At 44.3% G+C, this 14,330-nt stretch overlaps 1 protein-coding gene and 1 long non-coding RNA gene across 10 annotated transcripts in view; one reads left to right on the top strand and one right to left on the bottom strand.

Annotated features, from left to right (window-relative positions):
• Positions 1-14,330, bottom strand: part of LOC126508935 (uncharacterized) — a 62,967-nt gene that overhangs the window by 22,231 nt on the left and 26,406 nt on the right. The window lies entirely within an intron of this gene.
• Positions 1-14,330, top strand: part of Dlg2 (discs large MAGUK scaffold protein 2) — a 1,620,445-nt gene that overhangs the window by 1,592,730 nt on the left and 13,385 nt on the right. For all 8 annotated transcript variants that reach the window (XM_050154450.1, XM_050154453.1, XM_050154448.1 and 5 more), the window contains 3 exons: positions 8,246-8,296; positions 9,188-9,289; positions 11,699-11,871. In XM_050154450.1, coding sequence (XP_050010407.1) covers positions 8,246-8,296; positions 9,188-9,289; positions 11,699-11,871 — 326 coding nt within the window. The remainder of the gene's footprint in view (positions 1-8,245; positions 8,297-9,187; positions 9,290-11,698; positions 11,872-14,330) is intronic.

Below are 14,330 nucleotides of genomic sequence, written 5' to 3'. Positions count from 1 at the left end.
AACCAATCCCCCTCAGCAGACCAAAAAAAAAAAAAAGTCAAAGCATTTATTTATTTTTGCTTTTAGAGAAGAATGTAGCTTCCTTTTCTCTCTCTTAAGTATTATCAAACAGCTGAAAGCCAAGTAGTCGCATATTTCGTCTTAGTGTGGTGGCACGTGAAGCAGCTGATAAGTTATACATGATCAGCTCATCGACTGAACAGCACACGTATCTCCGCTGTTGGGCGAGACATAATTCATGCCTGATCCTGCACTGGGTACCAGGCCATTTGTCTTCTGCCGCTCTATTCTCCCAGAATTTAATAGCTATTCAAGCAAGGATCGTAGAATAGAAACTAAGCCGAGAACCATTTCTCAGGGACTATTTCCTCCTGTATTCTCTACTCACTGAAGCAGGAGAGAGCTTCAAAAATCCCTTTTACACCTGAGGATTTGCTTGCAAAGTTGTTTAAATGGAAAATCGGAGGGACTCCAGGGAGCAGTTGGCAAATGCAGTCTTCCTTCAAGATAACTAAGGACTAAAATAGATACAGAAAATCGCCTGCCCAACAGTGGGCACACACTGTCCTCCACAACTTCTGGGAGACCAGAGCTCAATAGATACGTCACTTATAGAAAGAACATTACCTGGGTTGCCATTGTTTGCTGTTTGCTAACTAAAGGTACTTTCCTCATTTGCCGGGAGGAAGAGACGGCAGTATTGTGCAAAGTGGCCATAAAGTTTTCATCTTTGTCTGATCTGGGTTCTCTCAGTGCGGTTCTTCTGCAGCCTCTCACTGCCCCTCCGCTCACGTTTCCAGTAGCTTTGCATGGGTGTGTCCTTTCGGTGCTGGCTGCTCTCTGACGCTTGATCCTTCTTTAATTTGCTGTGCTGTCCTTGCAGAACACGTCTCCTCTAATGCCAGCGATAGCGAAAGTAGCTGCCGTAAGTTACTGCTTGGGCTTGTGGTTCTTTCCTTTGCAGTGACCCCCGTTGCCTGTGGTCCTTATTTCAGGCTCTTTTCTCCTGCTGCCTCTTATCGTCACCCTGGCTCCAAAGCAAATGGCTTGAAACGAAATCAGCATTTGATGTGGGAAGACACAAATGACATGGGGGCCAGCAGGGGAACCTAACATGATTTGTACACGCAGGGCCAGAGTTTTCTAAGCCCGATTCGAACCTCAGCTGGTTGTGACCCCATAATGGAGGATTTTGACTTTCTATTCCCCTAATCAATTTAACCATCATGGAGGAAGGGAGAAGGTCATGGTTCTATTCTCTTCCGCATTTTGCCTTTTCCCTCCCGCCCCTGGAGCAGCAGCATGTCTTACAGTGCTCCTTTAGATGGGTGTCTGTTGTACCACACTTCCTCCTTGGTACCACTTCCTCCTTGATTAAGATTTTGAGACACATAGCACACCTATGCGTCTCACCTTATTTGGGGGATGGCTGGGAAATTGATGGAAAACTCTTCATCTAATGCTGAATTTCCAAAACATTTTAGGTCACATCATAACTGAAAAGGTAGGTAACTACTGAAAAATGTCCTCTGTCTTTCTTTGGACACCTCAAGCCATTTGCTTAAGTGTATGGAAATATTTACCAGACAATAAGCACGTCCTTCTAATCAGCCCTCATGGTTTCTTGCTGCCTACTTCCTGGTCTTTGGTGACTAATCTAGGTACCTATTTACCACTGGGTTTTTTTTATAGTATCTTTAATATTGATTTGCACTCCTTAATAAAATGGGGTTCCCCAAAAGCAATTGTTAAAAGGCATCAGAAAACTGCCAGGCCAGTACAGGACCCACAGAAATGAATACCAATGCAAAAATTGAAAAGTAAAAGACAATACCAATTAATTTTCAAGCAAAATTGTTTGGGGCATCCCTGCCCTGCCCCATTAAAGTATGGTACTTTATAAAAATCGTTGCTTTTGAGGCAGAGTACCGATTAGTAAGAGTAGCCGATGGGGTTTTGAAGACGCAGACTATTGGCCAGTAGAACACATGCACACACGAGACAGGAGAGTGTCTGGTCATGGTGAGGACCAGAAAAGAAATATGACACAGACCAAAGATAGACTGACAAAATTGTGGTAAGATGCCCAGGCAGAATGTTAAAGTTGCGTAATTGTCAAATTGATGGATCCTATCGAGTCTCACTGACGGAAGGATTCAGAGTTCTTATGTTCAACTTGGTTGCTTTCTTCCTTCTCATAACCCAACGGTAGGAGAGGAAAAAAACAAACTGTGATTTTCAATTCAGATGAGTCAAGAAGGAGGGGTCAAAGCTTGTCTTTCTGACTCCGTGAGGCACCCTCAACCTTCCACGAGGAGGAATGTGATGTACCTGTTTGGTTTCATGAAAATCACGGACACTAATTTCTCTAGTTTTCAGTTCTCAAGGCTTTGCTCCCATCCAGTAGACAGAGCCATAGAAAAAGCAAATGGCACCCCTTATTCCTCAGTCCTCTTTATGGGGTGCACTACCTTCTTTGGGAATTACATTTTTGGAATATGTTTTCCAGAACCTAAGTCATCTTTGAGCCATTGGGGTAATGTCCTGGGATGACACCAATCTCCCCCCCACACACAAATAGTAGCTGCACACCAATATTTATTGAGGGAATAAGGAAGCAATTGCTTATGCCACAAGTTACCTATGAGACGGCAGAGAGTTGGAGCGGAAGCCATGATGGCAGTGATGCAGATGTGAAGTATACTCATGTTTGGGGTCTCAGATTATAGAGGGCCAGGCACGCCAGGATTTCCTCCAAAGCTAAGAGGAGCATTAACTGATTCATTTGACGGCTTCTATGTGCACGGTCCCATTTCTCGGTGCTATAAAACCCAGTACGAGAATTGATCAAGCCTGGATCTCACTGTATATGTACTGGGAAAGAAATCTTAATAAATAAACAGGAGCTGTAGGAAGCAGGATAAAGTCTGACTCCAGGAGAGCAGGTGCATCCATGCTCCTTCCAGATAGGAAGTGACCTGTACACTAAGGTTTGGAAAGCAGAGCTCGTGTCAAAAGGGAGAGAAGAACTTTCTGTGAGGGGCATGGCCCAGACATGTGTTCCAGAGAGAGGCAATTTTGATATTAAAATACTTTTTTTTCTAGTGGAGTGCTGGCTTTTGCTATGATTGAGACTAATAATCTTAATCTCATCCATGGCAGTACAAACAAACACGGAAAGACTCCTCTTTGTCACTGTGAAAACATTGCCTGTTCATTCTGGAGCTGAGGCGGCTTTATAAAACGTGGAGGATGCAAAGCAGTCTGAGGCCACCGGGCTGTACGGTGCACAGAGCACCATTCGCACCATTCACACCCCCTTCTGGGGACACGCAGCCTTCCACATGCGTGCCTATTGGCCTCCACTTTGAAACACAACTCAGACAGATGCTACACCAAATTAAGCATGGCAGGATATCTGTGAGTTCGAGACCAGCCTGGTCTACAGAGCTAGTTCCAGGACAGGCTCCAAAACCACAGAGAAACCCTGTCTCGGGGAAAAAAAAAAAAAAAAAAGCTGGTGTTAAGGCAGGTTGACTGAAAAGAGATTAGCAGCATTGGAAACATCCAAGCGTGGTTAGTACATTTTACTCCTATAACCCGGCATATCTTCAAGGATTATGAAGTTGTAACCATTGCAAACTTGGCTTCTTTAAATACTTTAAAATGTGTTTTCGTCATCAGATCCACTATAAAGGCTTTGAGTGGCGTGCCAATCAACTCAGACAGCAAAGTGCTCTACGGGTTAACTATTAACACTTGTTCACCTACACGTGGGAAACGGTAAAAATGAAGTGTGTGGCAGAAGCTGTGACCAAGGTCACTGGGGAAAGCCAAGTTAGGAATGANTATTTTTTTCTCAAGTCCGCTGTATTGAGTAGCATCTAATATGTATTAATTAATAGGCATATTGCCTAATTATACAAAATACCACTTCAGAACCTTAACCGTTGGATAGTTCCATATTTCTTTTCACCAATAAAGTAGGAAAGTTAAGGCTCATGGTTTGGAGCCCTTCTGTATATACCTTCCAATTGCTCTTGTGTTGGGGGGCAATACATACCAAACAGGTATTATCAGGGCCAGTCAGATCCCCACAGCTGGTGACCTACTGTCTCTCAAAGCTCCATCAAGCTCTTTTTGCATAATGGTTGTTATGTGGGAGTTGACAATTTCCTTCTTGCCCACTGGTATTCACCAGTTAAATTAGGATTTTCCAAATGAGGATCTTGAAGGAAATTCTAAGTGCAATCTCTGAGAGGAGGAGATCCAAGATTCCCCTAAGAGAGTTGTTGGCTGTGGCTCCCCACTCCTTCCCACTCCACTTTTCCCAAGTATTGTCCATGGCTGCATTTAGTTCTCTCATTTTTATTATCTCTAACTTCTGCGATGACGCTGTTATTAGGTAGGTCTTATCTTGAGAGCCTACTTTGCATAGGAGGGCAGCCAGAGCTGTGTACCTCACTGATAAGTGATAGCCCCGAAGTTGCAATGAGACCTTGTGCTTCTGGCTCTCATGGACCCTTTACTCCACCGTGTGGTTCATAACAGCATCCTGCTGTTTAATCTGGTACTCTGTAACCATTCTGTACTGCTAATCAGATTATTAAGACTAAAACTAGCTGGGAGGTGGTTAATCAGCATTCAGGAGGCAGAAGCAAGCAGATCTTTGTGAACTAAAAGTTAACCTGAACTACAAAGTGACTTCCAGGACAGCCAGAGCTATACAGTGAAACCCTGTCCTGGAAAAAAAAAAAATCCCAAGAAAGTTGAAAAGACTAACAAGGCACTTATAGTGTTAACTATATACTAAGCCCAATTTCAAGGGCTTTCTGGTGGTAAAGTAATTTGATCTTCTGACTATCCTATGGAGACACCGAGCTAACAAATAGACTTAAATCAAACGTCAAGCGTAATCAATTGGAAATAGTTGCTTGAAGAACTATTTGGAGGAGCTAAAGAGATGGCTCAGCAGTTAAGAACATGGCTATTCTTCGGGAAGACCTGAGTTACAGCTGCCGATAACTTCAGTTCCAAGAGAATCCAACACCCACCCTCTTCTGGACTCCACCGGCACCAAGAGTGCAAGGATGCGCAGACATGCACACAGGCAAAGCATCCAGACTAATAAAAGAGGAAAAGCTTGAGACGGCCCTTCAGGCAGAGAGTGCTGTGCATTCCCTCTGAGGGCACAGAAAGAGGACCGCCATGTGCCTCAGAGGTGCCCTCTAGGAAGGACATCGCCTAACCTGTCCTGACGCTAACGTTCTCTGACTCCGCGAAGCCACCAGGCACAAGCACTGGGAACTAAATTTAAACCATTAAATAGAACACGACTAGAACGGACCCCCACCCCCCTCCTCTCTCTTCTGTTTTTTTTTTTTTTTTCTTTCCCGAAGGCACACTGGGGTTTCGCACTAACCATGTCTCACTGTGACTGACGCACAAGCCCCATGTTGTGCCCGGTCTGTTAGAAAACAGCTCTGCCGGATGTCTGGCAGCTGCAAACCCCACAGTGTGTGCTGCTTGCCCACTGCCAGCCACAGAGTTGCCAAAACAAAACCGAGAAGAGTTTGTACCTTTTGCCAGCTGTTATTCTGAGTGCCAAACTCTTGTGACAAACGAAAGAAAAAATAACTTCTAAGGGTGACTACAGAGAAGATCTATCCACAGGGCGCGAGAGAAGATGGAAATGCTGGTGCTGACGGATGGGCCTCTTCTGGCCTCCTGGCCACCCTGTCCTCTTCAGACCCACGGCCATTGTGCACCACAAGCTGTATGATTCCCACAGAGAAGCCAACATCTCTCGCCCTCCTGAGATAGTACAAAAAGACTCCACGGAAAAAATCAAGTGTGGACTTAGATCTTGGCTTTACTACTTACTAGCTGAGCAAATGAGCCTTGTCAAATTCTCCAAACCTCAGCTTCCCCATCTATCAAATGGGTCACCAGAGTACCAACTACCCAAGAAATTCTATGAAAGCAAGAAGCCGGTGGCTAGGAAAGGAAAGCCCTTTGCGGCCTAAGAATGACATAAAGACATGGGTTTTTCTCTCTCCGTTGCTATGGAATTTTCCCTTTCCAGTCTGTCTCTTTTCCGCTACTCATTGGGTCTGGTTTTTTTTGTTGTTGTTGGTTTTTTTTTTTGTTTTTTTTTTTTTTACTTAAGTATGAAAACTGGCATAAGATACTGAAGGCACAGCTCTTACATAGCCCCAACTTGGACGGCTTCTCCATGGCTTCCTATGCATGCACAGGGCCATGAGGATTGGGATGTAGAAAGAGTGCCCAGTACTCCCTGCCAGTACTGCTGCTCTGAATGAAAGCCAGCTCTTTCTGTAAGAAACACCCCAAAAATCAGTGGACAAGCAATTCTCCCATCAAAGCTGGGCTTGTGCTGGTTTTCAGAAGCACAAATGATGCCGACCGACACCAGATGTCTTACTCAAGATTTGCATTCAGAAGATCCCACTGGGGTGACCTGCAAGACGACTGGAAGAGATTCAAATAGAAGCATGGTGTGTTATATTTATTCAGAGGAAACTGCATTTCCCAAGGTGAAACAATCCCACTCACAGTCACGCCGAGTAGGACCTTTTTTCACAATGCCAATCTCACTGTGAGTCCTCCGACCTCTTCTGAGCCTAGAGTCACAGTGGCGGGATGGAGCTTTGCGTTTGTCTTCATGGAACGGCTGGTGTAACGGGCAGCCTCTGACGTCCGTCCCCTGACACCGGAAGCTTTGCCTGGCTATCAGGATTCTCTTGATAACAAGCCTTCCCTATGAAGTCGGAGTCTAGCATTGCTGGCACCAGTGAGCCATGCGACTGTCCCACAAACTCACTCTCTCCACAGTCTGAGTGGCACCGACCTATCTCTCCTGGTGTCTTCAGACCAGATGACTGAGCCGTAGCAGCAGTCACTTGATTTTTTTTATCTAAAACACTGGCTTTGTGTAGTTTAATTTATCCACACAGAATCATTCTTTCCCCCCATATATAAAATTCTGCATCACCCACACCAGTCCCCTTCTGACACGTGTGGATACCTCCTGAGCACTTCCAGGGCAGCTCTGGACAGGTGCCATTGAGGAGAGATACCAAGTCTCATTGTGCCTTCAGGATACAGTGTGGCCTCGCAGTGCCAGGACCAACAGCAAGTCCCCTTGGGGGTAGATGGCAGGCATGACTTCAGTTGGCAGCCATTGCTCACCCTTAAAAATGTATGAAAAGCACATCTTTGCCCTGTACCACTACCAAGGCTCCATTGAAGGCTGCTATGCCCTGCAATTACAAACATCAAAGAACTTCCAGAATCAAGGGCGGTTGTTGAAACCATTGTGTAGTTACCGCCTTCGGTAGAAAGAGCTCGCTTTCCCCTGACTGGAGCTATGAAAGAGAAACTGGTATTACATACTAAGTCTGTTTGGGATGGACAGTCCATAGAGTATAGTATAGTATAGTATAGTATAGTATAGTATAGTATAGTATAGTATAATATAGTATAGAGCAATGAAGTTTGCTGTCTTTTGGCCTTGGAAAAGACCACTCCCCATTCCTCCTCAAATGTCCCCTCTAGCAGACACTGATCTGTTTTCAACCCCTAACCTAGTCTCATACCAAAGGCTGAACAACACTAAACCCAATGCAGATATAGGAGCAGACCCTTTGGGATCTGCGGCTGACCCGAGACCACCCGAAGACCACTCATTTGGTCCAGCATATAAACCATCTAAAACTGATTGCCAACACTGAACTTGGGCTCCACAGTAGACCGTGGCTTCATGGCCCACCCAGAAACAGAGGCCATGCAGCAAACGCTGCTGGTGATGCTGGCATCTTTACAACGTTGCTCCTCTTAGTTCTCATTCTGAAGCTTCACAGCAAGGGTTAGCATCCATCATAACCGATAGCCTAGGGCATACCTCTCAACTCGGAGTGGGGACCAGGGCTTGAAGGCAGGGATTCCTACATGCTAAACATGTGCTCTGCCCCACAACCATAACCCCAATGTCCTCAGTCTGAATCTAATTTAACTAACCATCGACAGCCTCCCGACAACTGCGATCAGCAGACGCTAGAGCTTTATGAGGATGAAGGATTGTTGAATGGTTCAAGGAGCGAGCGTAAGGAAAATTAATCCTCAACCATAGGTTTATTGTGTTTCAGAGCAGAAACTGTAGCTATCGAGTGTGGCTGGTTGTTTGACAACTGTAATTTTCTTTTTTTTTTTTTTTTCTTCTCAGGAGGACAAGAAGATCTCATTCTCTCCTATGAACCTGTCACAAGGCAGGAAAGTAAGTTTCCAGGCAAGCCCAACTTCCTGATTCCCAAGCTATGACAGATGACACCAAACTCAGCTTAATATTCAGTTGCCCCAGACCTGGGCTCAGTAACAGCTCCCAGGGGGACAGAACAGTCCTTGAGAGGTGTGGCCTCGCTGAGAAGGCACCTGTCAGCCGGGTGATGGTGGCTTACTCACTTAGGAACCTGAGCCCGAGGGCTGATGCAGAACAGCCCCAGGAAAGCTGACGCTAAGCCCAGTTTTGAAAAGGACTTCCTAGCAGACCTCAGAGGCTGGACCCCTGCAAACTTCTCCAGGGGTCAGAGCTTCTGTAGACGTTTCAGAGGCTGATGATGGCTGACAGAGATGTGGCTGAGAAAGCTGAACCATCAGATGGGGAGTTGTACCACAGAGTCTCAGATACGTTCTAAAGCACTTAGGAATCAGGAAGCCCCCACCAGAGGACAGATAGTGTCCTCTGAGGAAAACGAAGTACAGACACGTGAGGTGTCACTGCTATTAATGATGGCTTTAAACAATGACCAAAAAGCTGGTTGGTTTTTCCCCCCTCGGGGGCTCCCTAAATCCAGGTTTTGACATAGGGAGGTAAAGCCTGAAAGAAGACACAAAGTTCCACCTCCATTTCCTTGGTAGCGGCTACAGCTGTTCTATTCTCTGTTAGCAAATCCCAGAAAGCAGTAAAGCCAATATCCTGAGAGCTAAACATTAGCCATTTCTGCACGACGGTTTTGTGGGTCGTTTAACTCCAAGTGAAGGAAGGCCTTAGCACTTCTTAGCTGCTGGCAGTTTGCCCTGAAAAATTACCTCTGCAGAGGTGCGGCGCTGCATCCACACTGCGGGGTTTGAAGTCACCCTCAATATCATCTTCCCTTCCTGTCCTCAGTCAGCTACACTCGGCCAGTGATTATCCTGGGCCCCATGAAGGATCGAATCAATGATGACTTGATATCTGAATTTCCTGATAAATTTGGCTCCTGCGTTCCCCGTAAGTATCGCTTTTCTTTTCTCTGGGCCCACATTGGGCTCCTTGGTGGGTGATCAAGTGTAATCTTGCTCCTCAATGAAGAGTCCTCTGGTGTGAGGCAAACATCGGGTACCCGTTATCTGAGCACCCGACTTAGGGCATCTGCCTAACCCTTCTGATCTGGGTTGCCACACATTGTTTTCTACTGATAAGGACTAACCTTCATCTCCAGAAGATAGCAAGACCTTCTGGAACCTCCCTGAGCACTTGAGACAACATGCCATTTACAAGTTTCAGCGGGATCTTCTAGGTTGATTAAACCACTGCTATAGCATCTTTATCCACAGACCAGGGACGATCAGAAGCACAACCTCACATTGAAATCGTCTCTGGATGACTTAGTCCAGTGTATCAATCCTCAAGCCAAGTGGTTCTGGATTGTCAGAAGAGAGGAGAGAGAGAGAGAGAGAGAGAGAGAGAGAGAGAGAGAGAGAGAGAGAGAGAGAGAGATATCACTATCCTATAGGCCACTATAGATTTCAAACTTTGAGATTATAGACAACTAGATTTCCAAGTCCCTCTGAACACAGTCATTAATAACCAGTCTGTCTTACCTTTCTCAAACACCACTCCCACACCGCTCTGCCTTTCCTCTCACACAAAAATGGCCTGTGCATGGAGACGGGGCCACTGGGCAGTCTGCATTATTAGACAGAGGCTCTTCCATCTGATCCCAACAAATAGCTCCTCTCTATGAGCCGTTTGTTATTGCTGCTGCTATTGTTTTAGATTTATAATTTCAAATATCTCAAACATTTCAGTATACAGATTCATTCTCGGGTCATAAGAAAAGAAGGAATTACTTGTATGCATCATACAGACAAAAGGAGGGTGGGGAAGATTGCTGGACCTCAAGAGAAGGTTCCCAGAAGGGACTCTGGAAAGAGGCGGGACAGCTCCTAAGAATGTCTTGGGTGGGAAGGGGCAAAGGAAAGCCTGGTTTGCTTTCAGCATCTGACATCTGAGAGAAGGAAGTCAGAACCTTAAATATAATTGCGCTTGCCCGTCTTCCCCTCTCCCCTGCACACTCCTTTTTCTTTTTTCATGGCTAGCACTATTCTATGGGAATAAGTACATACTGATTGTACAGGATTTGAAAAATTAAAAAAAAAATAATAAGTTAGCCAAAGAATTGAGAAGTATATAGAATGCCACTTAATAACCAGAAACAAAATCATTCTTCCTCCAATACATTTTTCATGTACTTATATCTTTAAATCTGTTGTTATAGAACAATTTAAAATAACTATATTCACGAAAAAGTTGATATTTTTGATTTCTCCTCCTTTACGATACTATGGGTTATAATAAAATGTAATTTTGTGTTATAAATTACTATAATCGATATATTTGGGGATACATTTCTCTTGACTTTTGATCAATTTTAAGGTTAAATGTTTTTTAAAGTGATTCCAATATTGGATGTAGGTCAACTATTTAAAGTTGTATAGCTAGATCATTTTCCTTTTGTCATCTTAATAAAACATTGACATAACATTGTTGTATTTGCTGACTTTCAGTCCTGGAACTATTTTTCTCTTACTATATAGAATTTTAAATACCTAAACATATTCATAACTATATGCCCATCTTTCCCTAATTCTCATGGCACGTTTTCTCCCATCTTTATGATTTACTTCTTCATAATCTATTTTGTTCTATGTGTTGTAGTGCTATATATTTTGAGGCAGTGGTTATGTGGGGACAGGGTCTCACTATGTAGTTCTGACTGGCCTGGAACTTATGACCTTTCTACCGTTGAATCCCGGGTGCTAGAAGTGCATGTGTGCAGGCTCAAACTCGGGTGCCGTGCCTTATTGTTGAGAGTCTGAATTCAGTTATCTTCCTGTATACATTTTTTTATATATATACAGCGATAATGTACTGACAGGTCAGCGTGTTGTGTATAACTTGCTTTAGAAGCAGGCCTCAAGTCAGCCCAGAGGAGCCTTCTAGATGTGGCTAGATGTGCGGCTTTTTCTACCACCCCAATGCCCGATTTTCTGTGAGCCGCAGTATCTTCTAACACTGACTGGCCTCCGGACTCTCCATTTAGAATTAGCATTGAGGCAGAAAGGCAGGATAAATACAGATTGTCCCTCACAGGTTTCTCGTCCCTCACAGGTTTCTCATTCCTTATAATTACAGCTGCACCCTGATACCTGAAAGAAGTTATTTCTTGTGGTTGGTCCTGTTTATCCTTACTTATATGGGGTGGTAAGGCTGGCATTCATTACTGTACCATGGCCCATCTTATTACACATGACCCATCTCCATCTGTGCTGAAGGAATAGTGGAGAAACTCTCAGACGGAAAAGAAGTTCATAATTATAAGTGCTTCTTACTCTCGCTGATTCTTCTTTTACTAAGATACTACGAGGCCAAAGCGTGACTACGAAGTCGACGGCAGAGACTATCATTTTGTCATTTCTCGAGAGCAAATGGAGAAAGACATTCAAGAGCACAAATTTATCGAAGCTGGCCAGTACAACGACAATTTATATGGAACCAGCGTGCAGTCTGTGAGATTTGTAGCAGAAAGGGTAGGTCTGCCTATGTCTGCCAGTTCGAGACTCTCTGAAGAAGGTTCTGGTAGCAAACTTTTCTGCTCATTGCTCTTTTGCTCTTTCCTGATTGCAAACTAATATCCATGGAGAGAATTGCCTTGAAGCAATGCCATTGCTTTCTGACTGCCTTGTAGATAGAGGGAAGGGAGGAGACCCTTTAGCCCAGACAGTTCACAGCGTGTGGTGCATAGGGACTTGGTTTGTTCTTGGCTCACTGTCTCGACCAAGGTTAATATGGATGAACTTTTTAAGGGAGCTTTGCTACCCCCTTAGTTGCCTGGTTACTCTGAGTTTTTCTCTCTGAAAACTTAACATTCTCAAGGTGGAAGGGAGATTCATGGGAGAATGGTCCAGCCTGTTGCTGCTGCATATTTCTTGACTTAGAATGGGCATTGATGCTGAAATTCCCTTCTTCCTGTTCCTGACAATATCAAAAGCATGGAAAAGAGGTAAATATTGAAAGGAGAATAGGTAGGAAACCACTTTACATATAAAGACATGTGGATAAACTATAGGAGGAAAACAGTTGTCTGTTGGGCTCAGTGTAATCCCTCCTTTTGATGTTAATCCCCTGCTGATATACTGATGAATTAAGCAACTGTCCTCCTCCTCCACAGAGACCCAGAGTAACAGGTAGATTGTTCCATTTTAGGTGAATGAGGTAAGAGAAAACTGGCAATCAGAAAGAAAGAGGAGAGCCATGCATTCACGGACCTGAGACAATAGCTTGAAGAAAAAAAAAAAAAAGATCTTGGCAACAGCATCTCAGAAGCCAGGGGCGGAGATGTCTCCTCTTGGCAGGAGGAGTAAGCATTACAAGGAGCTTCTCTGCAAACCCTTGCGGTGTAGATGCTGGCAACGCTACTACAGGAAAATTCCACTTAGATAAGCAGCCTCCAGTCTATACAGTAGCCTTGTTTTGGAAAAGGATTTCACATCTTTCCCCAGAAGACATCCAACTTGCCAGACTCAGGAGCCACTTAGAGAACAGAGCTCCTGTCTGGATCTGGATTCCCCTAGGGGTCAGAGAATCTTGCGTTTTCCCTTGGTGAAACCCACATTCACATTCATTCTACTCTACTGAATCAGGGGGTGGCTGGCTTTTGATGTCAGCTTAACCCAGCAGAGTGGCTGTGACCTAAGCCTCTTGAATAATAACCTGCACTGTAAGGAACGGGTGTGGAGACACAGACAAGAAAGACAATGATGTCCTTATTAGGAGACAGGCTACATCATGTGTGGCTTCATGCCTGTGCTGGGACTGAGGGCAGGCACTGAGTGGTGCTTGAGAAATTTTGCAATGATGTCACATTGACCATAGGCAAACAGGGATAGGGAATAAAAAAAAAAAAAAAAAAAAAAAAAAACTTTGCCTGGATATATTTATGTCCACTCATCCTCACTCCAGGGCAAGCACTAGAGCTGAAGGGGAAAACTGACAGAAAAAGCCCCAGCTGTCACATCACCACGGACAACTCTGTTCTCAAGGGGAACTCTGACTAACACTGGCAAACACCATGACTTCAGCAGGAGGGAAGAGCACCGTGATTCCTGCCCCGTCCTCAGGCGGTCATACAACTACCCACCACTCCACCTTGTCAGGACCAGCAGTGACCAGCCCAGAGGGTGTTTCTGTAGTTCCGCTGTCCCCTTTCCCCATGCAGTCCCTGGGGTCATACCACTGGTCAGAGGAAAAATGCTTTGGAACCTCATCGCCTCAGAGGCCAGTGGTACCCTGGATCACTGATAGCAAGAACACCACCAGTGACAGAGGAAACTCCTCTCACTTACCAGGCAAAAACTCATAGACATAAAATAACTTAAAATTTCAAAAAACTGTAATTGATAGCCTCAACAGCCAATTAGATCAAATGGATAAAGGTTATATGAACAGCAAGATGGATTTTTAAAACAGCCCAGTGAAATAAAACAAATAAAAATAAAACAAGAAGAATAGCAAGAGTGTCAAAGATCTAGAGAGGCATTAAAGAACAAATATCAAAATTTCAAAAAGCACAGAAGGGGGAGGGAATTATCAGGGCACAGAAGAAAACTATGTAGACATAAAAGAATGGGTAGCTTATAGGGCAGTAAAATAAGTATAACCAAAATATGATCTTTACCACAGAATACTGTACACAAGATACCAAAAGTAAAGCCACACTTTGTTGGTACATGCTTTAATCCCATACTCGGGAGGCAGAGGCAGGTGAATCTCTGAGTTCAAGGCTAGCCTGGTCTATGGATCTAATTCTAGGGTAGCCAATGCTACACAAAGAAACCCTGCCTCAAAAAAAAAATATATTCTACAGTTTAAAAGGGAACACAGTGAGATAGCCCAAAACTAGAAGTATTTTTTTTAAAAAAAAAAGCAAAAAACCTTGTACCTACCAAGGTTAGCCTTTAAACATGAAGGAGAAATGGACACCCAACAA

Source organism: Alexandromys fortis, unplaced genomic scaffold, assembly GCF_014885135.2.
Source record: "Alexandromys fortis isolate MF-2015 unplaced genomic scaffold, M_Fortis_MF-2015_v1.1 scaffold_77, whole genome shotgun sequence".
NCBI lineage: Eukaryota > Metazoa > Chordata > Mammalia > Rodentia > Cricetidae > Alexandromys > Alexandromys fortis.
Note: the sequence above shows the minus strand (reverse complement) of the source record. Positions and strands in the feature narration are given on the sequence as shown.